At 43.5% G+C, this 27,734-nt stretch overlaps 2 protein-coding genes across 7 annotated transcripts; both read right to left on the bottom strand.

The window, feature by feature from the left end:
* Positions 1 to 787: 787 nt before the first annotated feature.
* Positions 788 to 19,096, bottom strand: DHX8 (DEAH-box helicase 8). 4 transcript variants are annotated; one of them, XR_012676937.1, is made up of 24 exons: positions 18,947 to 19,095; positions 18,434 to 18,519; positions 17,734 to 17,806; positions 17,153 to 17,238; positions 16,430 to 16,539; positions 16,010 to 16,321; positions 15,562 to 15,706; positions 14,795 to 14,998; positions 14,190 to 14,277; positions 13,757 to 13,854; positions 13,101 to 13,248; positions 12,532 to 12,713; positions 11,927 to 12,121; positions 11,542 to 11,727; positions 10,824 to 11,034; positions 10,317 to 10,498; positions 9,428 to 9,568; positions 8,980 to 9,135; positions 7,989 to 8,126; positions 7,452 to 7,580; positions 6,159 to 6,355; positions 5,830 to 6,009; positions 4,713 to 5,270; positions 788 to 805 (listed from the first exon to the last, which is right to left on the bottom strand). XR_012676937.1 is itself a non-coding variant. In XM_075171769.1 (23 exons), the coding sequence occupies exons 1-23, from the start codon at positions 19,086 to 19,088 to the stop codon at positions 5,051 to 5,053; spliced, it is 3,528 nt and encodes a 1,175-aa protein (XP_075027870.1). In that variant the 5' UTR covers positions 19,089 to 19,096; the 3' UTR covers positions 3,760 to 5,050. The 4 variants fall into 4 exon arrangements, 2 of the variants coding, with proteins under 2 accessions (XP_075027870.1, XP_075027869.1); XR_012676938.1 differs by lacking the exon at positions 788 to 805 and adding an exon at positions 2,752 to 3,352; XM_075171769.1 differs by lacking the exon at positions 788 to 805 and having other exon boundaries at positions 3,760 to 5,270; positions 16,010 to 16,240; positions 18,947 to 19,096.
* A 1,153-nt stretch (positions 19,097 to 20,249) lies between these two features.
* TMEM106A (transmembrane protein 106A) lies at positions 20,250 to 27,654 on the bottom strand. 3 transcript variants are annotated; one of them, XM_075171773.1, is made up of 9 exons: positions 27,551 to 27,654; positions 26,582 to 26,715; positions 25,665 to 25,898; positions 25,164 to 25,227; positions 24,605 to 24,764; positions 23,952 to 24,092; positions 23,353 to 23,396; positions 22,653 to 22,706; positions 20,250 to 21,263 (listed from the first exon to the last, which is right to left on the bottom strand). In XM_075171773.1, exons 3-9 carry the CDS (start codon positions 25,876 to 25,878, stop codon positions 21,143 to 21,145), a joined length of 798 nt encoding a protein of 265 aa, XP_075027874.1. In that variant the 5' UTR covers positions 25,879 to 25,898; positions 26,582 to 26,715; positions 27,551 to 27,654; the 3' UTR covers positions 20,250 to 21,142. The 3 variants fall into 3 exon arrangements, 2 of the variants coding, with proteins under 2 accessions (XP_075027874.1, XP_075027873.1); XM_075171772.1 differs by lacking the exon at positions 27,551 to 27,654 and having other exon boundaries at positions 26,582 to 27,294; XR_012676939.1 differs by lacking the exon at positions 27,551 to 27,654 and having other exon boundaries at positions 22,505 to 22,706; positions 25,665 to 27,294.
* Positions 27,655 to 27,734: the final 80 nt, after the last annotated feature.

Here is a 27,734-nt window from a genome sequence, read left to right as displayed (position 1 = left end):
ACCACCCACCACCTCAGCCCGGCCCTGTGACACAGAGAACCGTCGTAGCAAGGTGCCTTTGCCTGCCCCAGCTCAACACCGGGACTTTTGGCTGAACGCCACCCCCACTTCCCAACACACAACAAATACAGCCCTGAGTGCCTTGTACTCCACCAGCCACTGTCCGTCCTTTCATAGATCGTACACTTGCGTTTGCAAGCAGCAAGGGCTCAGGAGCTGCCGGGGCCTGGGGCAGCACCCAGGCCGGAGGCTTGTGCTGCAACAGAACAGGCTCTGCGCACTGCAGCAGGAGACAGCCCGGCAACGCTGCTCTGGCATGGAGCGCTAACCCAACGCTTCTCAAGACACCCTGAGGCAGGGCATATTCTACCCTGACTGCCCCCAAATCCTAAGGCTAATTAAACACAGAAAAGACCCCAGAGGCCCAACCGCTCCCAGAGGCCTTCAGCCGCTCCCCCTCTCAAACGGAGGGCAGGGGCTGGGAGCTCAGCTTTCTACACTGGCAGCAGCCACCTGTGTGCCCTCAGGGCATGATCAACACCTGTGTCACCCAGCAGGTCCTCATCCCTTCACAGGCTCTGCTCAACTCAGCTGTGCAAATGAGTGCTCCTTACCTCTGCTGCACAAGAGCTCCTTTGCCACACAGCATGTGTCCTCAGCACACAGCTTTCTCAGAGGGCAGGCTACCTGCAGTCCTGTGGTTGGTGACAGTTGGTGTTTTTCTGAACACCCTCAATCCTGGATGCAAAAGTGGCCAGGGCATTCCCACTGATCCTGCTTCAGCGCGAGGCCGAGAGCTTCATGGCTGTAGAGAAGAGCTTGAACATGAGTGCAGCCCAGAGGGTGGAGGAGAGAAACACAGCATTCAAATTACTTAAGTAAAAAAACAAATCCACCTCAGGGCCATGAGTCCACCTCAGCTTTTCAGGGAGCCAGGCTTATGTGTAGGGGGATAGGGCAGAGCAGAAGCTTCTACAACATGCATGTTTAAGTCCTAAACAGACATGGTGGAGAATTAACCAAAGGCAAGAGAGACATAAGAATTTATAATGCTTCTCCCCACACCTCTGATGGATTTTATGTTTCCTAAACTTGAACAAAATCTAACACTGGATTTCCATCAACAGGCTTTTCAGACACTGTCACTGTGGCAGACCTAAATGGTAGGAACTAATATTCACACTCCAAAATAGCCAGGATCTGCCACTGACTGATCCAGTTCATTTCCACCTCCTTGCCTTTTTTCTAGTAAAAGTGAACGAATATTGAACTCAAATAGGAGACTTTTCTATACTCAACAAAAAAGCACTACTTTCAGTGTAGCTTGCAGAGCAGAGCTGTGTTTGGACAGATCCACAGGCCTACCAGCTACAAGAACTGCAAGATCATTTTTGATCCAAATAAAACAGCATATCCAGATCAGTGCAGCTCTGCTTCTCCACCTCCAGTGTATGGACAGACCAGCCAGAGGATTTATGTAGGTTGCAGAACATATACATACAAAACACATTTGCTCAAATCAGATACTCACTGTATTCCCAGCTGGCTTGAAAGAACAATACATTCATAAATGAAAAATTCCATGAAACTGCTAATGGGTCAGTATCACAGCCTTCTGCAATTGTCACAGAAATCTCATGAAAACTGAATTACTGAAAAACAAAACCCCCATTGTGTAAGTAGCACATTGCTGTCACACTGGCTCTGGTAACAAGCCTATTAATGAGGTTAAGGTAGTTACTATAACAGATGGAGCATGTGTGGGGCTGGCTGTAAAAATCGTATTTATCTTTCTTGCATCAAGGGCAAAAGGTTGTTTTTGGATGCATGTGAGTGTGTGTGCCTGTACACATGAACGTGTGAGTTGTTCTTTTGCTGTGAAACCTTTGCTTGTGACAATCAGCGTGGAAATTGGCCTATGGCACATGCTGCTGGGGTTTGAGACAAGGGATTGTTTGCTCCATCCATTCAGAAAGATTCACACCTCCACAAGCAGACTGAGGTCCCCAGCTAGGGGAGGAACACATCAACCTCTGGGGAACTAGAGGAGGGACAGGAACCGGCAATGCTTAGTCCATGCTACTTGCATTAAATGTTCCACAAGCCACAAAGTTGTCGAGGAGTAGAGAGGTTCACAGATGGCTTGGAATTCCTCAGAGGAACCATTCAGCATTTCACATTGCTCCTTGGTCTTCCAGGAGGAGGGGAAAAAAAAAGCAACCATAGTTTGAGCCTTCATCTACACCCTCTCCGTGCCCCCAAAGGCTGGTGCCATTTTGCTAACCTCTTCTGGAAATGACAGTCATTATGATCCTTCAATTTATTCTTGCTTAGTTATTCTCATCCTGTCTGTATCCCTGTTTTTCCCCCTCTGTTCACTTGTAGCTAACTATTGTTAGTTTGCTCTCTGCCAGCAGGTATAAGAATAACCCCAGTGCTTTGGCAGCCTAAAGCTTTCCCCCTTAATTACAGCTGAAGCCTCTTCTCAACACCTTAACCAAGTATTACTGGAAGCAGGGAGCCACCCAAGCCTGAGGGAGGGTATTTGCTGCTGTTGCTGGCAGTAATGAAATTGGAGATAGGGCAGGCACATCTATCTCCTCCTGGCACGTGAGACTGGAGATAGGACAAGCTCATCTCCTCCTGGCATGTTTATAGAAACTTCCACCCCACACTAGCACAGTCTGCAGCACAAGACCTACCAAAGGCAAGGAGGCTATTTGCTGCTGACAAAGGGACACATGCAAAGAGTACACACACATACGTGCTTGTATTACTCAGGAAATTTTTAGCAGTTATACTAAACATAACACCTCCAAATTCCAGACTAGACACATGGCCTCTGCTGGCAGAATTTTTGCCTTTAGGTGAGAAAGCGGTGTTACCAGTTCTAGTGCATTAGCTCAGTACAGTCAAAATGAACCAGAAGATCTACAATTTATACCATTTAAAATAATGCAGTTCGTTTAGACAGAAGCAGGTTGTCAAGTGCTTACACAAGCACCTCATACAGGAGAGCTCAAGGAACACTTTCCCCAGCAAGGGGCCTAAATGTATGTTCAGTTATGCAAGTACTGCCAGAACAAAGCATTAAGTCTGTGGGTTTATCCTAGGATCAGGCAGCTTATTTTCAGGTTTTTACACAAGATAAACCAACTAAAAGTCACATAAACAGTAGAAGATGATAGGATGTGACGCTCAGAAACCTCAGAGCAGTAACAGGTTGCTAAAACTTGCTTTAAAAAAAATGTGTAAGTGGTTCAATTTGTAAGCCAGCATTCTTGTTTCACAACCTAGTTGTGGATGTGCGGTATTCCCAAAGCAAGCAGCTGAGGTCGACATGGGAAAGTTTCTGTAAATGAATTAAAGGATATTACTGAAAAAGTTACACCAAGGAAAGAAATAACAAACAAAACAGATGACAATTGTTCACTTAAAAAAAAAAAAAAATCCTTTCTGTTGATGCATTTTCCCCTACTATAAGTCAGAAAGAGGCTGCATTGGAGAAGCAAATACAAAATGAATCTGGAACAGAAATACCTCAAAGTATACTGTATACTGTCCTGGTATACTGGGACTTCCACTGTATACATTTTCTCTTTTAAATCCTTCATCTGACTTCTGAAAGTCAAGCGCCAATTTTCATAGAAAACAGTAAGAGATGCAGCTGCAGAATTCATGGAAGGAAAATATGCTTGGAAGAATATTCAATAGGACAACCTTCTCTGCCTAATGCCATAATGAGAAAAGCCTCCAAACTTACGAACTTCCTAATTCTATTTAACTTTATGAAGATATAACACCATGGGAAAGCTCAGGGCATTTATACAACATAATAAAGCAGTATATACAACATCCCTGCCCACCTTTGTACATAGATGCAGATTTCCAATATAGCTACTTTTCAGTGTGAAACATTCTCCAAATTCATTGAGTATAAAACAACCACCAACTTCGTTCTACTCATTTCAACAATAATTTTAGCAAATGTCCCAGCTTTGGTGGGGGCGGGGGGAGGGAAATTTGCGATCTGCAGCTATGGAGTCAAATAAGTTTCATCTGTTTGCAACAGAAAAAAATAATTTACAGATAGTTTCAGCATGACATAGCACACACTGGATAGTCAATTTCTTTTTAAACAAGGAACTGTTACACAATGTTTTACAGACATTTTAGCTGTAAGAGCACATTCAATTAAAAAAAACAACAGTTGTGATGTCACCAAACATTGTAAGTGGAAATAAAACACATGACACATTGTATAGAAAGTCTAAACATCTGTAACCACTTATGTTCACAGACAGAGCCGTGCTACAGAGTGGATGTGGTTAATTACCGTTTGATATACTAGCCTTCAGCACACAGGAGATGGTGATGAAGGATAAGACTTGCAGTCTGACCTGTGCCATTGTCCAAGTGTAACTGACATTCTAGCTGGGCTTCAAGGGATCTTTCCTGCCTTATCCCAAAGCCACAGATACTAAATATCTCACCACAGATGGCCTGCATAAAAGACAAATAGTTACACTGAGCAGGAAAATGCATAAAATAGGAAAAATGGAGAACAAGCAGTTCCCAAAAAATAGCCACTGTCCAAGAGCGTAAGTAGAAATAAATCCCTTTTAGCAGGGTAAAGAAACAAACTATTGCAGCCTCTGTTTGTCTGATCATTCAGAACACAGGTTGGTGAACAACTATTTTTTAATCATTACCTTTTTGTTGTTGTTCAGCTCAGTACCCAGATTTCCGAGTCTTAAGCTTTGTCTCTTAAAAGGGGAATGACTAAAGAAGTGCTTCAAGAACCATTTCTGAAATGATGCAACACACTGAGGAGACCCAGGACATTTGTCATGCAGCTGTGGAATCTGAGGGGTAGCTGACATGAGCACACACCGCCCCCTTGTGCTTTTGATCTGGAAATACTTATTTTCTGTTCATTTTGTAGGTAAGCTTCAACTGAATGCCCTTTCTTTCAGGACACTCACAACAGTGCAAAAATCACAGTCTCACAAATATAAAACCAGTAAGAGTCCATGAGGGAACTCTAGGCTCATCGCCGTCTGAATGCACGTGATATCCTCCAAGCATTGGGCTCCTCATAACGATTGTACAGAGGTTCCAGCCGCTGCTGCTTCTTCTGTTTGCTCAGCTTGGTTGGATCAGAAACCTTGAAGAAAGCTGGTGCAAATTCCACCAGCCAGCGAGGATCAATAGTCGTCACTTCACGCATATATTCCTTGGTGGTCAGCACCAGTTCATGATACACCACCCTGTAAAAAGGGACAGCAACTTTAGAAATTAGTTTTTCTAAACACAAAGAGACAAGGCAAAGGCTGGAGTATCTAAGCTTGCCTCTTCATCTCCATTTCACCCTCCTTCAGCATAAGGCTCCTTATAAGCTCCAGCGCAGACTCAAAAGAACCATCCAGAAGAGCTTTCTTCTTTTTCCTCTCCTACCTCACAACTACTCTTCAGCATAGAACTACTTCATTCCATTTAAAACAATTCCATCTCTCCCCGCCTCCTCCCTCTCCCTGCCCCCCCCCCCCCCCCAACACGCCATGTTTTAAACTCACTTGCACGATACAGAAACACAGAAATGCAGGCTTCAGGCCTGGCCTTGGCTCAAAAAGTAAGTCTCATCTCTGCACAGGCACTAATTTTAGCAGTAGAAAGAGCCAAAAGCAGACTTGAAACTTTTCTCTGCTCATTGCTGAGGAATCAGCAGCCTATACTTTGATCTGTACTCCACAAATAGTGCACACCACAAGGTTTTCACTTACGAAGTCTGACCTGAAATAGAAAATTACATGATATTGCCTTCCTTACCATTCTGGCTGCCTGTTGAAGAGAGCACTGGATGGGTGGATATATACTACTTGTTGATCAATGAGTGTCCGATAACCTTCCTGGGGATCCTTCTTTGCTGCATTTCGGAAGAAGCCACTACAGATGGCCTTCTGGACTCGAACTGTTGCCTTCCCACAGGATACTACATCCAGCTTGTGCCTGCCAGACAAGAGTTAGAGAGAGAAAAATTACAGTTCTCCAGATTCGAGTGCAGCTACCAACATCACATTAGCAAAATTTTTTTAGCTACTACAGTGTAGGAACACTAAGAAAACAAAGTCACTACTTGTCCTTCTCGACATGCTCACCTGTCCATAATGCCCAACATCTGCTTGCGGATGTCCTGTGCCCTGCGTAAGGATCGGGCCTGGATAAAATTTTCATAGCACCAGGGATTTGAAAACTTATTGTTCTTCCAGGAATTGTACACAGCCAGCAGAGTGAGGTGGTCACCTTCTGTCTGATGGAACTTGGCTTTCTTTTGATCAGCAAGTGCTTGTTTATCCTAACACATAAAATACGTATCAATCAGGTATCTACACCGTAGAGACAATCCTTGTGCAACATGAAGAAGGACACGGGCTCCTTGTCACTCATGCCAAGACTTAAAGTCTTAAAGACTTAAAGTCTACCAAGAAACAGACGACTGAGAAGACAACATAAAATTTTGAGTGGTGAGTGACTAAGGACCAAGTGATAAGAATCTAAAGGTCACTGGGACTGCTCTCACTAAGCCAAAACTATGCCTGTATGAAAGGAAAGTCTAGAACTGTTCTTGCTAAAGAGAGACCTCATGTAGACTCTCCTAAAGACTCTCCCACGGGTGACAAGGAGATGTCAGAAAAGATTAATAACTTTTTTTTTTTTTAAACTGACATTTTTTATTCAATTTCAGTCCCTGTTTTTGAAAGGACACTTCAAAGTAAATGGCTCATTTATACTGTAGGAAGTATATGCATGCATTGAACTAGCTAGTTTTTTATTGCTCTAGAAGCAGCCTCAATTACTTATCAACAAAGGTGCTGAAGCAGTAGCTTTGACCCTGCTGACCTACCAACCTCTCCCCACTTCTCCAATCTGCAGATAAAACACAAATCAAACACTGTGGCTAAATAGAATAAAATTGATGTTAACAGACTAAGCTGCAGCAGGCCATCATAATGAAGAAATAATGGATTCAAGAGGAGTCTGCTGTTGAGGAATCCTACCACAGCGTAGTCTGCTGCTTGCCAACTTAAAAGAAATCAGCACAGGATAGGATTGCCATGAAGAAATATGTTCTGTGTATCTGAAAATGACAAAGCCATTCTGAACTCCAGAGCTGGGAATGACTTGGTTTAGGGTTGTATGTGTTTACTGGGAAATGCAAAAGAGAATGTGAGACTTCTAGTTTCCACCTTCCCATCTGCAAAGAAACTACCAACATCCACAGCTACACAGTGTTTAACCAAAAGGTACATCAGAAATGTAACGTATGAGCACAGTCTAAGCAAGCTACAGGTTTATTTTGGCAAATATGCTCACACTCTGTAACACCTGAGGCAGGCACACAAAAAACACCCAAACGATAACACTACCGCTTCTTTGGCTGCATTCCTTACCTTTGGCCTGTAGAACACGTTCTGTACAGACAGCATGGAGACTATTGTCAACATTTCCTCACTGCATCCCAGGTGTACAGACATGATCAACATCTTGCACAACATGGGCTCCAAGGGGAATTCTGCCATCTGCAAGAAACCTGTTTCAGGGTACCCTGCAACATCTTGGAAAAATCCTGAGTTCTCTCAGTGCCCTTTGTTCCATGCTTCCTTTCCAAAGCAGCATGCTTTACCCAGAATAACTTCACTCAACATGAAACAAATTACTTTATTCACTATTACAAGAATATCCCAATACTTACAGGAACTTTTTAGACATTAATAAAAGTAACCTTATGAATAAGGAGAAATAATAGCTGCTCCTTAAAAAGGAGAAGATACGCAACTATGGTAAGTGAAAAGCCACCAATGAAACACAAGAGAATAATAGGAAAAGGAAACCAACAGTGCTAGGCAAGTCCTTATACAACTACTCTCATGTCACCCCCTAAATATTTGCAACCCAGCCAGCGCTAAGTAGTATTCTATTTTGCCTACCCTGCGCCCAAGTCGAGTGAGCAGTCCCTCATCATCCAGAGCTCCCAGGGTGTACAGCTGCTCCATGGCAGTTATGAGAGTTTCCATTGGGGGAGCATCCATAAAGTCAAAGGAGAGCAAATCATTGATGCCCATAGCCTGAACAGAAGGAATGGAGAAAATCCACGTTAAAACACTCGGAAGACACCAAACTCCAGCCAGAGATATATAACCATCAAACAATAAGGCACCACAGAACTTTAAGCAACCCTACCCTCATTTCCTTATCCTGACTATAACCGCAGTCATGAATACAAGGCTATATTTCTACACTTGAAATAACCTGCCTTGGCCCGCGACTTTCACCCAACCATTCAGTTTTCCAGTCTGTTTCTTTGGTACTGTTCCATACATCTCTCAAGCAAGATGATTCAATCGAGGAGACACACAGGCTAAATGCTGGTTTTGAGGACTTCCTGCCTTGTAAACCAGTGTGGCTTGACAGCTCCAATGGACACTAAATATGTCTCCACCCTTCCCCTTGTTCCCAGAAAGGGGGAAAGGCAGCAACTTCCTCAGCTGCTATGTACTTGGTTAGATCCAGTTTGCAGACTCCCAGAGGGATGGTACACGCTTAGAAGATGCGTATGTTTGGAGATCAAAAACCACGCTAAAACAGTTATTATCTATTAATAACGTAAATGTACCTTACATAGGAAATGTGTACTGTCTATAAGATTCCTGTTTCTCAAACCTTCTGCAACTAACTGTTCTGTGCAGCTGAGACTTGTAATTTAGGTGGATATTCAACGTTATAACCCTCAATAGAAAAACGCAGGAGCAAGCTCAGTGTCTAAGAATTGCATTCGATGCAGTCTCCCTTCCAAAATACCTCTGTTCACTAGAAGGATCTAAAATTATAGAAGTACTTCATGAGGCTCATAAATGCAGAGACTCATTTATTGAAGCACTTATGATCATGTTGGCTTGCTACAAGTTGTGAAATACCCACCTTCAGGGAAAGTACTGTACTGGCCAAATTTGTCCTCTGGATTTCGGGCACATTGGTGGTTAGCATTTCATCTCGATAAGCACGCTCTGTATATAACCTATAGCATTTTCCTGGTCCTGTTCTCCCAGCCCTTCCTGCTCGCTGCTTTGCTTGAGCCTAAAGGTAACAAGGCATCTCAGTGAATAGGTGCAAACAGGCACAGGTGAAAACAAGTACAATAAAATGATTTATTTTTCATAATTTCACTTGTATTAATAGAAAGAGATTTCCAATACAACCCAGGAAAGTATGTATTCCTTAGGCAGAGCCTCAAGGAGTCTCAGGGAGTTATTAAAAATGTGGTTTTATCACTGCCTCACTTTGCTTCCATGTCCTTGGATGCCACATCATCAATATACACATTACCAGCAGGGGGAAGGAAAAAAAAAGTCAAACACAGAATGCCTACCTGTGAAATCGGTGTAACAACTAGCTGGTCAATTCCAGTCTTGGAGTTATAAACTTTCTGCTTCACAAAGCCAGGATCAACTACGTAATATATTCCATCAATAGTCAAAGATGTCTCAGCAATGTTAGTGGCAATGACAACCTGCAAACAATAGTTTGATTCAGTATGAGTTCTGTTTCTGGTTGCCAAGTCAACCATGCTGCTCAACTTAATCCATTCTACATGATACAAGCAGTTTGTTAAAAATGCATCTGCTATCATTTAACATCAAAAGGAGAAATGTGTCCACAGAGGAACAGAAAGAACTATTATCTACAGTCAGAGATGGATAGGTTTTAAGTTTTTAGATTTGGGCAATACAGGAAAACAGCATGATACAATCCATAATTAAAAGCAAGTGAAAGATCATTTTAAGTTTGTAAGCAGACTGCACTGACTTCAGGGAGAATTTTTGCCTATCACTCAAACACAGTCCATATTTAGAGACAAATCTTCTAGACAATCTATCTTTAGATATTCATTAGCTGTTTGGTAGGAAATTTACATCCATCCAACAGGAATCGCATTTAGATTTCACTAAAGTTAAGGCAGCATTCAAAAACACACCAAGAACATCCCACACAGAGGTTTGCTACATGTTTTTATATACATTTTCAAAGGCTTAAATAATATGTATAGGCATGTACGCAACCAAAAACATGCTCTAAGCTACATAGAAGCCACCTTTTCTCCAAAACTACATCTGTCTGAAGTTGTAACTTAACAGAACCAGAACTGCTACAAGAAAAAAAAAAAAAAAGACAAAAAAAAGACATATGACTAGCATTGTAATAAACCCCTATATTAAAATGTATCAGTGGAAGATGAAGCCACACTTGGCTGAAATTACCTTTCTGCTTCCTGGTGGGGCTGGGTCAAAGATCCTGGTTTGCATTTCACTGGGTAAAGCCGAATATACTGGTAGGATAATTAGCTCTGGAACATCAGGTCCTAGAGATTTCATCCTCTCATAGAGGATTTCACAGGCAGTGTCAATCTCTTCCTGACCAGTTAGAAACACCAAAATGTCACCTAGACAGGAGGTAAATTAAAACACCCACAGAATTAATTCTGTTCAGTACAACTCCTGCATTACCACATTTCCATCCCTTACTTTTTCCATTTAAAGCAGAGGATCCCCAACTTTTGCTAGCCCCTGGGCAACAACTCTTAGCCAGAAGCAACATTCTTCCGTCTTTCACCCAACTTTTTCAGCATTTTATTTACTATATTTGCAAACAATACAGGATAGTGCCGAAAGCATTTTGCTCATGTTACTAATACATGATCTATGACTTACAGAAAGACCTTGCTCATAGGAGCAATCACCAATCACCCTAGACCATTCTCCACTCACCTGGTGGCTCTGTTAAGTGGATCTGCATTACTGTAATCAGACTGGCATCCAAATAATCTGTCTCTGGCTCTTTTGTGTACAGAATTTCTACTGGGTATGTTCTGCCAGGAATTGTGAAGATTGGCGCTTCGTAGAAATACTGAGAGAATTTCACAGCATCCAGCGTTGCTGATGTCACTATCAACTTCATATCCTGCCGTTTCTGCACTGTCTATAGCAGGAAGAAAGTTCAAGTGATTTATTGCCTTTGGGACTATTAACATATGGCACTACACTTAAGTCAGAGAAATATGACCAGTAATATCAAGCGTTTTGATGTCTGAGTAGAGAGGCAGCTCGTTCCAGTATCCAGAATGTCAAACAATTGATGACTAAGGTCACATTTCAAACCTTTCTTAGCAGCAGCTATCACAGAAAGCCTTTGTCAGAGAAGGAAGAGCAAAGCAAGAACGCTCCTCTGCTCATCCATCATTATGAGCACGCTGGACTGCCAATTCTCATTGTTTCTGCTAAATTTTGCTTGCTTTGTCTTCACACAGCGGCTCACCTTTTGAAAATTTGGACTACAAACCCTTAGGAGCATTTGCTTTGCTTCAGAAGAGACTCTTAGAGCATGTGAATGAACTTGACTTGTGCGACTTTGCCTTTTCCTGTGCGCTCCTACCCATATGTAGCATACAGAGGACACTGAAGTAATAAAAATCAAATGCTACATTACCTTCTTCAGGAGTCCAAAGAGCACATCTGTATGTATGGTCCTCTCATGGGCTTCATCCAGCATGATAATGGCATACTGAGTCAGATCAGGATCTATCAAGCACTCCCTCAGTAACATACCATCTGTCATGTATTTGATAACAGTTTCAGGGCTAGTGCAGTCTTCAAATCGAATGGTGTAGCCAACCTAGAAAGAAGAGTTGCACAGAAACTGAAGCTACAGAATTAAGTTATCAGCACCATTAATTCCCAGTTTGATTATTCTGCAAGCTCATTTTACAGCCTACAAGGGAACAGACGTATAGACACGCAACCTAGCTCCAGTACTGATTTTTCCTACTTTTCCTCATGTTTATTTTGCCATGTTCTTCAGCATGGAAATTCACCTCTTGTCCCAAGCAGCAACCAAATTCCTCTGACACCCTCTTCGCAACAGACATTGCAGCCACTCTGCGCGGCTGAGTGCATCCAATCTTTCCTCTTGATGTATACCCTGCCTCAGCCAGGTACTGGGTAATCTGTGTTGTTTTCCCAGATCCTGTCTCTCCAATAACAATCAGAATCTGGTTGTCATGCACAGCCTAGAAAAGATCATAATAGATACACTTGTTAAAATGTAAAAACAAAACCCAAACAAATCAACACAGTGTATCTTGGACTAGACCAAGTACCTACTGCTCTTGCTCCAGCTGACCCAGACCAAAAATCATGCAAGTGTTCTTACTGATCAAGTCAGCAAACTGCTTAACCGTTTAGCTGACTCATCCCTTGCCAACACGATCCTAGTTTCAATTTTAACTTAAGTCAATAAATATCTGGAGCTTTATTAAAATATAAAGATACATACATAATTCTTTAAAGTAATTATTCTGAACTACAGTTCTGCACTTAAAATTATTAACTGGCTATTCACCTGTCAGCAAGCTAAACCAAGAATGTTTATTTTGAATTATTGCTTGCTCAAACAAGAATGCCATTTCAAGAGTCTTACTTGTATCAGCTGCTCCTTCAGTCTGAAGATTGGGAGACTCTCTCTCTGCTCAATGATGGAAAGCTGGGTCTTCTTACCATAAGAAGCTTTGTTGCCACCAAATGCATGTTTCTTCCACTCTGGGATATCATTGGGCATCATCCCAATACCTCGCATGTTTGCAGCTATTTGTCTTCCATCCACTAGAAAAGAAACAATTTCACCATTACGTTTAAGTTCACACAGCACAGACCCTGATGATACTGCTCCTATTGTTCCATCATCCATGCCTTCTATACTTGTGTGTTTAAGTATTTTTTAAGTTCCTACATGTACACCCCCACTGTTACATTAATTGCCATGTAAAAAATGGCTTCACTATCCATCGCACCTTTAGGGCATCTGTGACGGATAGCAGGATGTACCTGTACATTTCCCTTGACTTTCATATTTCCACTTCAGTGGAAAAGCATTCTTCTTTGCCTTGCTTTTTAAGTGAGGCAGACAAACACAATATCAAGACATTTCTCCTGGGTTGCTCAACTATCACAAAAAAGACACAGTTCACACTTAGATGTGTTCAGACACACCATCAGGGAGAGGATCCACCCAGTGTGTGTTCAGTCCCATGGGGATAGAATCCATCTCTGCTTCTCTCTGGGCTTGTTTAAGTTCTCGTCTTTCTTTAGCTAAAGCACTCTGCATCATTGCAGCCTGGGACAAGGAACCATCTGGATTCTGGAAAGCAAGAAAAAAGTTAAGATTTCAAGCGCTCCCTTCAACTTCAATTACCTCTCTGTTGCCACTGTCCTTTAGATCCTCTAAAAGATGTTAACTTTTTATCTATTTGAGTTCCAGGATATTTCCGTTAGACCAGCCTCATGAACTTCCATGATCGTGACTAATATGGAGCATCCCTACTCTGTCCAGTCAGAACGATTATGGGCACAACCAATGAAAAAAAAGTATTTCTCTACCACTTTCTACTTTCAAAAGGTAAGAAAAAGCAGAACAGAGTATGTATAGTTGCTGCTGCAGGCTAATGAGCGTTTCGGTTCTATTATTCCATTTCACTGTCACCAGTTAAGTAAGAAACCAGCTTTATAAGTAAAGAAAGTATCTTCAGTTCAGTGGTAATGTTTTTCAGGGCTCTCAGTAATGTCCAGGTGGAAAACTGGTTGTTAAATTCCCAAATATTTATTTAATTAAATCAAGTATATTGGTCTTAGTCCTATAAATCTCTTACCTTTACTATTTTGATAGGACTCATATCCATGCTCTGTTTAGTATGACCTCGAAGGAACGGTGGCTCTTCTTCAACTAACTCAATCTCAAGGTCCTCATCTAAAATCCACAAGTGACAATTTTTACAGAAAACTTAAACATCTTTCCGGTACATAAAAGTACCTCTTTAAACAGTGTTTCCTGTGTATTCTTGATTATGATGCAATCAGATGGTTTTAAAAGTGAAAACACCACAAATAAAAAGAACGCACAGACAGGGCACATCCAAATATCACTAATAATAAGGCTAGAGCAACCCTAGTTCCAAATGTTTAAGATGACAGCAAATTGTGAGATGCTTCACATCCACTTATATCATCATCTCTTTTGGAATCAAAACACGACCAGAAACACAAGGAATTTACAACAACAATAAGACTACTTGGAAACGCTACCTTCTTCATCATCAACTTTAGGAAGAATCCCAGTCTCCTCATCAAAGTCAGGAAACTCTTCCTTGGAAAGCACATTAGCTGCAATCATCTGGGAACAGAATGAATACAACATGAATTTGTCCTCATGAACGATCACAACTCATGCCTAGAGGTCACAGTTCTAATGCTATTCCCAGACTTGTAAAACAGGCATGTTGTGATTTCAGAACAAAGGAATGGTCCTACATTCTGGCACACTTCTCCCAAAGTCATCCAGTCCCTGAGCAAATAGTCCTTTTGTTATTCTAAATACTATCAGTGTGAGACAGCTGGCTTATGCATGGGAGGACTGCACTCATAATCAAATACCACCCAAGTGTCGCTGGAAAAAGATCGTGATCCCCCAGGTCAGAGTGATCTCTGGAGGTTACCTGGTCCAATCTCCTGCTTAAAGCAGACCTAACTTCATAGTTAGAACTAAGCTAGAAGTCCCAAATTGCAAGAAGGCAGCAACTTAGAGGTAAGGAATAAGTTACAGAAACAAACAATCAAGAAGCTGTATTTTAGTTCATGAAAATCCCTAGCAATTTTACTGACACCCTATTTCCCTGAATACAAAACCACACCTGTTTTATTTCCCATTTCTCTGGGTCTGAAATACGGGTGAGGCGTTTCCGTTCAAGGCTATCATCCTCCACCTCCGGGGCATTCACCAGGGACAGGTGACTGGGTCTGTCCGGGTTTCTCATAGAGGTTTCTTCATTGGTTTCTCCAACCAGGTTTCTCCTCCGATTTGGGTTCAAGTCTTCCCCAGTGTCTTGATCAACATCCTACATTAGATTGATTAATCAATCAGCTCTACCTATATTGCACTTCTCCTTACCTATTAACACTGGTGCTTCCTCTAACACAAGAGAAAAAACAGAATACATTTCTCAGAGACTACTGCCAACAACAGCGCATGCACAGAAAATGCTATTTTGCATGCCTTTTTTTTTTTCGCTGGTATTGTGAGGTAAGTACACCCCAAGGCCTGGAACACTCTACTCTGCCTTAGCAATAGCAATAATCTCATTTAAAATGAGATGCTTCTCTCATACTGAAATAGGAAGACAAACATAGCAACAGCTTGAGGTCTGCCTTATCACTTAGCTAACATGTCAAATCAAAAAGCTGTTAGGACATTACATCAAAAAAAGAGAACCTAGAGAAAATGAGTAAAAAGTAATAGGCCACTTAAACACAGAAGAGTAACTCAATTTTTTTAACTCCCACCTGGAAGTTATGTATTCTTTTTCATCAAAAAGACCAAAAAATAGCAAAAAGATGCATGATCTTTAAAAATTTTGGCACCACAAACTCTATTGTAAGCACTATAGAACATCTTCTATACCTTCATGCTCAGGCTGGTTTTGGATCCAGTAAAGGATAACACTTTGACTTTTACTCTTTGTCCTTTGCTCACAACATCAGCCACATTGGCAACCCGTCCTTCTCTTCGAAGCTCTGAGATGTGGACCAAGCCCTCCCAACGCTTCCTGTAGGCGAAACAAACACAGGCAGGGGCATCAGATGTACATTATTACTCCGACAGTTCTTCAGATCATTCAGAGTCTGGATTAAAATATTTTGTTGTCAACTGATTGTTTATGTACGTTCATAAACTGTTTTTTATAAGGAGAACATCCTCTGCTATCAAATTTATTTTTCTGGAACAGACCTTCATTTTGGCATCAAAACCCAGCACACCTTGTTGTGGCCTCATAACCTCTTTAAGATACTAGCACAAAGGAGAACTCAGATGGAATAGTACCAGATTCATTGTGAACATCAGAAGGTACCTTAGTCCTTCCAGCTGCACAAAGCATCCAAACTGCATTATACTTGTGACTTTGCCATTGTAAATGTCTCCAATGGAAGGCTCTTCAGGTGGTGGACGGTCTATGTGCTTGTCTCTCCATCTCTCATTGCTCTTCTCGATGTACTTCTCTCGATCCTTACGGTCCCTACTGGGACTCTGACTTCTGCTCCTTGACCGGTATCTGGATTTTCCCCTGTTCCTATCCCAAGTCCTAGAACGAGACCTAGAGCGAGATCTGTGCTTTCGTTTCCTGTCCCTGCTACGACTTCGGCTCTTCCTCTTTTTCTTTGCCCTAACAAACAAACATTACGTATTTGCAGTGAAATTCCACACAAGAACAGAGTGAGCAGACAATACCAACTGCCAACACCCATTCCCCAAAGATATACTAGAAACCTACCGGTGGTCACTGTTCCTTTGCTTGCCTTGCCTGTCTGCACTAGGCATTAGAGCTTCAAGTTCTTTAAGTGCATCAGCTGCCACTTTCACATCATCTTCATCCAGCATATTCTGCAAGAACAGAGAACTGTTCTGTAAGGCGGCTGATAAAAAGTCTGTCACAGAGAATTAATCTACAGAAAAGATAATCACGTGCATATGTATTTAGAACAAATGTAAGATAAAAAAAGATCAGACAGAATACATTGATGGGGGGGGGGGAAGTAATAAAGCTACCCCCCTATTTTGCCACAATATTGAGACAATTCTGTTTTTATACAAAAGACAGCTTCATCTCAACACCTCAAATTATTACAGAAATATAAAATGCAAGTCCCTTGTAGCATCTGAATGTCCAAAATTTTTATCTAGTTTGTAATCCATCATTACTTTGGACGTTATGTAAGAAACGCCAGGTTACAGATTTTATGTCAAAGACTCTCATCTTCCAGGTATTCTGCAAAACAGTATCAACACGGCAATTGCTGTAACAGCTGTTCCTGATAACTACATGCAATAATACCAGCCTTCTGCCTCTTTTGCACTTCATTTCTCATAGTCCACTTTTATCCATGCATTAGCAGGAGACACTCACATTAACGTGAAAAAAACTTGAAACTAAGAGAAACAGGAAAAAAAATTGTTTTCACATACTCACAAAAGAAATGTGAAATTATGATCTTACCCTGATGTTGGGATTGTCTGGCCTGCAAAGGGCTGGAAACAATTCCTTCAACTTTTCCTTCTCTGATTTGGGTTTGACAACTGTCTCTGATTTTGAGATTTAAAACAAACAAAAAACCACAAACAAAAACCCCCAAAACTTAGAAGAGCTAGAAGGAGTTGCTCTTGATTTTTCTGTAATTGAATATAAAAGTTTAATTTTCATCTGAATGCAAAGGTTTATACAGATTTTACAGAGATTCAATTCGAAGATTACAATGTTACCTTCCTACAAATAAAAATATTATCCTATTAATAATAAAATTATTATTAATAATCACAATAACTGTTTATTAGTAAATCTGTGAAATACATAAATACTCTAAATAGCATACTCAGTACGTTTTTAGAGCCTGAACAGCTTTGCTAATCCACCACCAACAACAGCGAGACTTCCACTGCAACAAGATACAAAATCTTGTCTTACAAGACTAGAACAGTAACTACATCAATCTCACCAAACGTGTCCAAAAACTACGAAAGACTAAGAGTTTTGTTTTCCTTTGTACATTGAACTGATAAGAGGGACAAGATTATGCATACCTTTGCTTGTAGATGGCTTTGGTGGAGGCCGCATTGTCTGTATGAGGCGTAGCAAATTACTAATAAGGGAATCCTGAAAAATTTAATAAAATACTTTAATCTAAGAAATTACTGCAACGCTGTTTTTCATTATTAGAAGGCACAAGTAAGGATTTATTAGCAGGACAAAAAAAAGCTCAATTCTGAAGATGCAGGTTCATTTCTAGAAAGTAACACGGGACTTCAAGTACATCCTAAAAAGATACAATAAATCGAATCTGAAAATTGTTATGATAATTCCATTTAAGTGACTTTTCTACTTGTCATTTTTAATCACCTATTTAATCCAACTACAGTTATTTCTGGGGAACTCATGAACCCAGTATCTAAGTATCATAAAAAGGCTTATGACAACATTTGCCTTCGTAAAAAGCTGTTTCTTCTGTTTCTTCCATATTTTATATGCTCAATGAGACAAAGAGCAGTTCAAGTCCTCAGAAGGACGCTTTACAAAAACTACAAAAGTTTAAAAAAAAAAAAAAAGGAGGGAGGGGGAGGCTTGGCTTGATGAGACAGGAGTACTCAAAAGCTAATTAGTGCATAGTTTTCCAATTGGAGAAAACCAATAATCACTCCTTACACATCTCCCTTTAAAATAAAAAGCTCTATAAAATACACCAGGACACGAAGAACACGTAAATAACATTCAAATCTCACTTACAGTGAACTCAGCACCATTCTTTAGAAGAACTGCTTTAAACGTGTCAAACGTAGTATTTTTCTCAGCAAGACTTATCACAAACTCGGCTACAAAAAAAAAGCATTAAGTAAATTAGAACAAACAATTAAAAGGCAGTATAAGCACTTCTCATTTGGATGAAAGCTGTTCTCCCGGCAACGCAGTGACCAGCTAGGTCTATCTACCTACGGAAAAGCTGCAACGCTGCTTGCAATAGCAGCGGCTTCCTTTCCCAGTCCTTTCGTAGCAGCCCAGATCGAAGCACTTTCTCACGCTCATAAGAAGTTTTTTGAAGAAAAATCATGCGCTTTTTTTGAATTCGAAAAGCCCCTTCGCAAAATGCCTCCAGGCCGACAGAGACGGCTACAACAGCCTTTCCCGTAGCTGCCGTCAGGCCCAGGCGCGCCCCGGGCCGCGCTCGCCACCGAGGTCCCCCAAGGCCGCGCGGCCCGCAGGCGTTCGCCCACCTCCCGGGCTGGGGCCCGCCTCACTCACCCAGGTCCTTGTCGTTGATGCCCAGGTGGTTGTCCAACTCGGTGCAGACCTTGGAGACTAGCGACAAGTATTCGAGCTTCGCGAGCTCCTCCAAGGCCGTCAGGTCCGCCATCATACCGCCCCCCACCTCCACCCCCGACATCACTTCCGCATCCGGGCCGCGGCGGAAATGGTAGGTTAAGGTGCACGGGTCGCGCTGGCACCGACCATAGAGAGGGCGGAGGGTACTAGAGCGGCTCGTGCCTGGGGCGACTCTACGACACCAGCGCTGTGACTTGCGGCGGACGAGGAAGGCGGCGGCGCGGTGGCCGCCGGGGCCTGCCCGCTCGGCTCCCCCCGCGCCACCCTCACCAAAAGCTCACCGCAAGAAAACCGTCAGGGCGCCGGGGACGGCAGGATGCGGGCAAGGGGAGCGGGCTGCAGCTATAGAGGCTTTCCAGCACGTCGTGGAGCGAGCTACTGTGTTTCCCCCCCGGGCCGCTTGCAGCCGCCCAGCTGTCCCAGTCAGCCTCGGGCACCCGCCCGGGAGTCAGCGCTGCGTCTTTCCTAAGCCCTGCTCCCCAGAAGTCTCCCACCACCTGCTGATGAACAAGCTGCTGCGCCGCTGGAGCTGCACAGTGGCTACAGCCAGGGCGAGACCCGCCTCGCAGGGACCGGCCATCCCGCTGCGGCCGCGCAGGGCCCGTCGTTTGTGATCAGACGACAATGGTACAAGTGGGGAACAGCAGCGTAGAAGCGCAGCTGGAAACCCAACAGCAAGAGAGGGGGGCGCATAGCAGAATCAACACTATGGCAAATACAAAAAGCACCGCAGAGATGTGACGAGCAGGGAGGATTCCAGAGTGGGACACGGAGCTTCTTCATCCCTGCTTCAGGGAGGAAGCTGACTAGTTACCATTCCAGTGTGATCTCAATGGGTGATATAGTGAGGAGCAACACTCTGCAACAGGTGCTGGTTTAGGAAGCATATTTTGAAGACAGGAATGGAGACTTTCTTCAACTTAAATAGTCTTCAACTATTCTGATGCTTCCATTCTATCCTTCAGTGGGACAGATGCAGGAAAACGCTGAACTGCCAAGTAAAAATTTCAGTCCAGCAACTCCCAGGATCCTATTTTACCATCTAGAATGCATCAGGCAGCATCTAAGAACCTAAGGAATGACATTTAACCCCTCCATTGTTTGGGGGATACAACTGCCAGCTCTGGGATGAAAGAATGCTGCCAGGGCTATTCCTCCCATGAAGTCTGTTGGGTAGGTTTGCAGTTTTAGACAAAAAAATTTCAAAACACCACACCCCAAAAACAGCTGTTTCCTGATATTTGTGCAAACTAAGTTTTTCCAGTCACAGATTAACTCTCTCATGCTTGTTCAAGTTGAAAGCATTAAATACCAAAACATATAAGGAAATACAACAAACAGCATGTGCTGTCACCAAACACCACTGGCTGGAAAGCAGCAATCGTTTTGGTTCATGATACAAAACGCATTTTCTTCTTGCTGAAATGGATGCCATTAAGGAACAGGTAGTGGGTGAGCTTGTTTTAAAAATACATATATACAAAAATGCATATTCTCACCTGCTATACTGGACAGCTTAAAACAGCAGTCACCCAAGAGTCACTCTCACAAGGTGTTTTGGCACAACATGCAGTAGTTTTTCTTAAAAGATAGAGACATCAGTCCTGTTTCTCGCTCTTTGTTGTGCAGGTTGTGCAAGTGTCATTGGATTCTGGTGATGTAGATGCAATCCAGCCAAAAAGTCTCACCACAGCCCTTCTTTTTCAAGTTATGAAATACTTAAATTCAGGACAGAATTGCAAAATTATGCAAGGAGGAAACACCTAGAGTTAGCCTGACTAATACGGCACTGCCTCCAAAGTAGCAGTGAAACACCGGAGTGTGGCTCACTCCGATCAGCCACGCAGAGACACCCCATGCACTGGTCAGTCTGCTGAAGCATCAGCCACAATAAGGCACTGAAATAAGAAAGCTGCAATCTGAGGGCAGCAGAGTCTACATTCATAAGGCCAAGTATGTTACCATCTTTTCATGAGAAATGGAAGTCTTATCCAGGAAACACCGAGCGTCCTGTTTAAGGAATAGATTGAGAAGAAGCTCCAGAAGTTTGTCTCCCTAGGACTTGTTTTTGTGGTGGAATATGCTGCACCCAGAAGCTCTGCCAACCTGGCCCTATCATAGCAGGCGGTGGTACAATGGGTGAGGTAGCATGGCATTCCCCCGGCAGTCCACGTACTGGTAGTCTTCAAAAGCCAGCTGCTCTGAATGACACAGGTATGTGCAGGTCAGGGTACCCCTGCAAGGCAAAAGCAGACCAGAACTGCACTTGCGATTGTCCCAGGTGAGACTTCTCATAATGTCAAGGTCCCATGGTGCGCTCCCACTGCCATCCCGTTTTGTTGCTATTACATAGCCTCAGAACACAACAGTCAAGATGCCCTCAGCTCAATTTCACATGTTGGAAAGGGAAAGCATCTTTCAGACTGCATTAAAGAAAGCCTTTGCAAGATCACTACCATCACAACAGATGCTTTGGCCATTCTAGAAGCCATTAAGACTTCCTACCCCAGCATAACACTCCTATGCCATTTCACCATTTAGCTGTTCCCAAAGTGCTAGTGCAAGTCACAGTGGGTGGCTGTTTATGGAGTTAACTAGACAAAAGCATGTATCTTTCAAACACTACTTTTCCGTGCCACCTCAAGAGCTGTTTGCATCAAGTAGTTTCTCCTAACACTGTGCAATCCATCAGTGGGTAATATCGGCAGGAGATGTGGTGCAGAACAGTGTAAAGACGACTGGAATCATCTTCAGCTTTTGGCTAATGGAGAGCTTGCAGGTAGAGAGAGCAAAGGTCCTCAGCCCATAGCATCAGCTAAGAAGGACAAAGTTGCATAAACAGCCAGAGCCATTCTCCACGCTGTCCAAAATGCACCATTTTTTACCGTGCTTTGAGTAGCTTGGGGCTTCTCTGCATACTTTGCCTGTTTAAACTTCACATTACTCAGCACTGATTACAGTTAAAACCTGCATTAAGGCCCGTAAAACAAGAAACATGACAATACAGCCCTTCAAACTGTAACAGAAGACCAAGATTTAAACACCTGTGTTTCGGGAGATCGCCAGTGACATTTCTTTAGTGACTTGGGAGAATTCCAGCCTGGCATGCCTCCAAGAGATTCACATACTGTCTCCAATCAAACGCTTTTCCTAATATTCACAGTCCATTTCCAGATACAGCAGGTAAAGCCCTGACTTTAGATTAGCAGAACACCTGGAGGCAATCATCCACAAAACATCCAGGCTGAATGAGTCTGCCCCCAACACCATGAAGCAGGCAGGCATAACTGAACCAGCCAGTACTTCTAGCTCTGGACCAAAGGATTACTGCCCAACAGCTACAATCAGTATTCCAGAAAGAAGTTTGCCAGACCAGCTTGCCTTAAGCAACAGTGACAGCTTGAGCTGTCAGTAAGCCTGAATCCAGGGGGCTTCTCAGGGCAGCGATGGCTTTGGAGAATTATCTCCTCCTCATACCTCAGCACACCTATATGGGTAACAGCACATTCACACTGCAGGCAGTCCTGGTCTTGAAGAACGTAACTGCAGACCTTCTTGAAGAGAGTTGAGAAACAATGTAGGTGACGTGGATGTTAGTTATAGCTCTGAACCAGGCATCACTTACTGAATATGCAGCAGAACATTGTGAACTTTGACTTTTGTCCAGGTGCAAACATTACTACAAGAGAAAAGAGAGTTAATTTCACAGGAGCTGCCTGCACCATGTGTCTCCTGTCCTCAGTTATTCCACTGCTTCTCTGCTTCTCCAAAAAGGTCTGTCTTTGCAATATTCTGACAACAGCTATGTAGGCAAAGTTCTTCAAGCACAGCAGCATCTACACCAGTAAAACATGTTTTTGCTGGTGTGACTCTGTAACTATGGATCTAGTAAGCAAGGGCTTCAAATATGCAATGCACCACCCTGTCTGCACACAAGCTTTGGTTGCTATGAACTTCACATAGTTTGCTGGTCATTTGCAGAGAAATGCAGTTTGTGCAAGGTACCTTTAGCTGCTCACAAATGGAGCATTTAAAGCTGACAACATAGACATCAAATTGATATCATCACTTACTCATCAGAATGTATGGAAAATGACATTGTTGAGCCAACACTAAGCAGAGAATACCAATAAATAGAAAAGGAAATGAGTTTAAAATGGATGTGCCAGACTTGTATCCAGATCAGCTCCACACATTAAACTGAAAACGACACACTCAGCTTCGCTCTACAGACATGACCAGCACAAGAAATCTAGTCACAAAAAGCCTGTTAAGTATTAATGTTACTTACTAACCAAGGGAAGAAATCTTCAAGAATTACTCACTAGGTGTTGTTGTCCGATATCCTACTGGCCACTGTATAATAGATCTGCAAATGTGAACAGAAGAGAAAGAAGGAAGTACACAAGAACTACAGTTATGTTTGTATACAATTCAGAGACCTGAAGTAGGAAGAACTGGACTCTTGTTAGGTGTCTGAACCTGAATTTCAAGCCTAACAATTGTTTTTAACAGTAAGTAAGAAAATAGAATTAGAAATTAGATCTAAAAAGGCCTTAAAAAGGTCATCTAGGCCACACACCTGACCTTTACACCAAGAATGGATCAGCTGCACTCAAACTGTTCCCACGGTTTTGTCTAACCTATTTTTAAGCTTGCCATCATTTTAAGGCAAGCACACAACCCAGCCCACTACCTAAAGAGTAGACAGATGTTCCTTGCCCAGGAATGCATTAGCTTCAAACTCGGCAACATGGAAATTCTTACAACATCCCTTCCCAATGTGAGATGTGGGAAGCTGCACATGGAAGAGCTTTGAGTATTTGGCAGACAGATGACAAAGGAGTGGATCAAGTATACAATAAGCACCTCCCTATCCAGGACATCCAGATTAGGAGAAAATGCAAGAAACAGCAGAGCTCACCTGGCCGCTCTGCAAAGGGCTCATATTTAGCAGGGTTTTCATGGTGGTCTTCCCTACTACCAGGGACTGGTGCAAAACCTCTATGTCTAGCTGCACAACAGTGACCAGGTAGAAGTTGTTATTAGTTATGTTCAGCACATTCTAGGGAGAGAAACAGAAAAAAAACCCAAAACACAAATCACCTTGCAGCAGGGCCATACGTTACTGTTGCAAAGCTACTTTAAATATACTCCTGCTATGACCGTACAGCAACACTGGACCACGTCACCCTTTTCAAATCTGCAGACTTACATCCAGCCTGGCCACAAAGGCATGTATGCTGCAGTGTCTCCCAGGACAGTCAAAGGAGGACAACCAAGCAGCTCAAGGACGCAAAAGAAAAAGGATTCCCAGAATTAATCACAGTGCTTCTTCTACACAGCCCCTTTGGCCACTTTGTGTGACTTGCTCGCTGCAGCCAGGCCAGCCACACCTCTGATGCTGTAACACACTCCAGACATTGATTTCAAGCAGCCAGAGAGCAGACTGAGATGGTGGGATTGGTACAACCAACTTCAGACAGTGATCAGTTAGTCAGCCTACACATGCAGTGGCACAGGAGATAAGCAGGGAGCCCTTCAGGTTTACTCTTTGACTGTGAGCTGAGCACTTACCGTCATGTTGAGGTATATGCTGGTGGTGGTGGCATTAAATCCAATGGAGGAGGCATTCAGCCCTGCAGGCAGCACAGTAATGGAGCGAGGAAACAGGAAGAACATACTGAGAGATGTTGTCAGCAGGCAGATTGTCACAGCAAGACATATATAGAGTTTCCTGCAAAACAGCACCAGAGCCACAATCATTCTCTTGGTTTGTCAGCTGCAAGCACCTGCAGTTCTGCTCCAGCTCAAAGGGGGAGACAATAAAAGCTTGGGTGCCAGAAAACCAGGATGGGTTTGTGCAGAACTATTTGCCAGCTACCAAATCACAGCAAAAGCAGGGTAAAGTCTCACAAACTGACATGGTGCATTACAGTACAAATTGCTGGAGATCCCCAACAACTGCACACAGAAGACCGTCCAACATCTGCTATTGCTAAAAAGACACAGTAAACGCCAAACTTCCTGCAAGTCAGAGCACGAAGAGCAAAACACCCAAAGTACTGAGGCTTTCCTTCATACACAGAAGAAAGATTCAAAAGATGAGAAAAGGGGAAAATTTAACAGGACTTACGTTCGTCTAGGCTTCAGCCTCTGGTCACCATATGGAACCAGAGCCACCAGCTGCTTCTCTTGCTCTGAAAGAGGTGGCACAGAGACCACACTAAGCACATAGGTAAATAAAGCAAATTGCATTGCAGGACATTGCAGACCAGCCTAGTGTCCATCTGCACTCACTTTGCAGGCAATGCTGTCCAATTAGAAGGCAAGTGAGATGCAACTAAGATTTCAGTTTGAGCATTCCCATCTCTGGGCAGAACCAACAACTCCCCACGGGCTCCAGGGTGGGCTTTGAGTAATTACCTAGAAACAGCACTACCTGCCTTCCCACCACACCCTCCCCCAATACAGGCAGCCCACAGAAGTCACAAGTGAGCTGGAGGTACCAAGACAGGACACTCCTAGACTGGATACAATAAAGACCAACTGGATCAACCAAGGTCTTTAGGCAAAGAGACATACCAAACTCAGAAGGCTCAAAAAGCACTGCACAGCACACAGAAGAATCACCTACCCCCAGGGATCCTTCCCGTTCCCTGACACGTTGGACAATTGACATAGCTTTGATGTGCAGTGCCCACACAGGGCATACAGGATGTAGCAGAGTCATTGATACTAGCATAATTGGTGATTTCATCTTCAGCATCCAGTTGTCTGGGTAAAATCAGTTTGCCTTCACTCTCCTTTTGGTCAGGTGTTTTCCAGAACAGTGAAAGTTTTCCACCCATGATTGAAAGAAGAATTCACACTAGGTGTCCAACACAAAAATGCATTAAGAAAATTGTCTCTGTGCACCAACCTCCAAGAGCAGCACCATTAGCATTTATAGTGGATCACAAGTATCCTAACATTTAGCAAGTTTCTTAAAGCACAGCTCTGAAGTTACTTTAAAAGCTGAGTTATTGCAAGTAACTCACTCTTTTAAATACTCAACCTTCTAGACACCCTGGCTGCAGGAAAAGTGTCCGAGAATGGCACCCTACAGAATAGCATACCAGATTCTTCTTTATCTCTTAGTATTTGGTAAGAGAGGAGGATGCTGACTCAAAGCTCCTCAAGGTTTCAAGATGACAACATAGCCCAGAAGAACTGCCAAGTTCTTGACTGGTCATTATTCACCTACATCCAACAGGGAACTCACCTGAACGTCAAGGCCTTGGCATTCCCAATCAAGCACAGTGTTACTAACAGTAGCCTGACTAAAATCAAACAGTGAGCAAATGGAATCTAAAAATAGATAAATAATAGAATCTAAAGATAGTCTATTTTTAAAAGTTAAAAATACAGTTGAACTCATTTTGCCAGGCTTCTGACAATCAAAAATTCCTACATCAGCTCCTAGTAATCCTCCCAAAAGCATGAACAATACCAAGCTGAGGAAAAGCAACTGTATTTTCATCACAAAGACATCAGTTGAATGTAGTTTCCTACCTGTGCAAGTCCTTCCTCTAGGCAGTCTTGTTTCAGCAACTCGGATATAGGTAGGATGTTTAGCTTTGATAAACAGCAGCTTCTACATTTGCCCAGGTGATCTGGAGGCTTTGCATGAATAACCCCTCAGGGCTCTATTATAAAACATACGGGGGATGAAAATCACTGTATGGCAGTGGAGAACCACCAAGACAGAGTTTCAGAGAACAGGGCTCATTCCACAGCCCTCAAACCTGGGCCACAATGGCAGGACATGGGCTGATTCCAGGGGCAGCTGCTGTTTTCCTTGCTGACAAAGGAAGAAGCAGGATCTCATTTAACTCGCAGAGGCGGACACGGCTGCAGCATTGCCCATTCAGCCCTGGAGGGCCACAGAGGGACCTTTCAGCAGCCCAGTACCCCAGACAATGAAATTCTGCAAGACACTTGCTTGGAGGCTCAAGGTAATTCAGTGTTCCCCACCCTCTTGCAGCATGCAGAAGGGAAGGGAAGGACAAAGATGCCTGAAGGATCTGGGCTTTTCTAACACAGGAAGGGCCTCATTATATTGTACCACAGGTCCCCATCTCTGCAGTCTCTTGGTGAAGCTGCAGCTCTGCCTACACTCTTGGTTAATGTTTACTAGTTTTGCAGAAACAAGCAGTGAGGAGGAGTGGCAGCCTTTTCACAGAACTGGGACAACCAACCAGGAAAGCTGGGAAAGTCATGAGCACGTATCACCATAACCCCTGCACCACCCCCCATGCACCAGTACCACTGGGGAGAGTCCCGAGGTCTGCAAGGGGAAGCACAACACGACGGAGTAACTAACGCGAGCTCCGAGAAGGACCGGCGCCCCGCTACCACGGGGCGCCATCGGCTCCCGCAGGCCCGGCTCGACCCCGCCATTCGCGGCGACCCCCTCCAGGCACTGCCCCCGCGCCCCCGTCTGCCCCGCAGCTGCCCCACCCCTCCGGCCACCCCGCTTACCGGGCGCCCGCCACAGGCCGCAGCCGAGCCCGGCGAAGCGGAACCAAAAGCGCCGCGGGGCGGAACCGCTCCGGCCGAGGCCACGTGCCCCTCATGGAAGCGGGGCGGCCGCCCGGCCACGGCCTGGGGGAGCGGGGCGGGCCGCCCCCGGGCGCTCCTGCTGACCCTGCTTGTGAGGAGCCCG

The sequence above is a fragment of the Calonectris borealis genome, chromosome 22, assembly GCF_964195595.1.
Source record: "Calonectris borealis chromosome 22, bCalBor7.hap1.2, whole genome shotgun sequence".
Lineage (NCBI taxonomy): Eukaryota > Metazoa > Chordata > Aves > Procellariiformes > Procellariidae > Calonectris > Calonectris borealis.
Note: the sequence above shows the minus strand (reverse complement) of the source record. Positions and strands in the feature narration are given on the sequence as shown.

Excerpts from the sequence above, each read along its gene's own strand:
- DHX8 (XM_075171768.1), bottom strand. The coding sequence starts at position 19,088 with ATGTCGGGGGTGGAGGTGGGGGGCGGTATGATGGCGGACCTGACGGCC. Across the intron at positions 7,581-7,988 it reads TCACTCGACTTGGGCGCAGG|ATGGCAGAATTCCCCTTGGA; the intron begins GTAGGCAAAATA and ends GGTTTCTTGCAG. Across the intron at positions 5,271-5,829 it reads TTCAACAGGCAGCCAGAATG|GGTGGTGTATCATGAACTGG; the intron begins GTAAGGAAGGCA and ends CCCTTTTTACAG.
- TMEM106A (XM_075171773.1), bottom strand. The coding sequence starts at position 25,878 with ATGGGTGGAAAACTTTCACTGTTCTGGAAAACACCTGACCAAAAGGAG. Across the intron at positions 24,765-25,163 it reads AGGCTGAAGCCTAGACGAAC|GAAACTCTATATATGTCTTG; the intron begins GTAAGTCCTGTT and ends GCTGTTTTGCAG. Across the intron at positions 22,707-23,352 it reads ATATCGGACAACAACACCTA|TAATGTTTGCACCTGGACAA; the intron begins GTGAGTAATTCT and ends TTTCTCTTGTAG.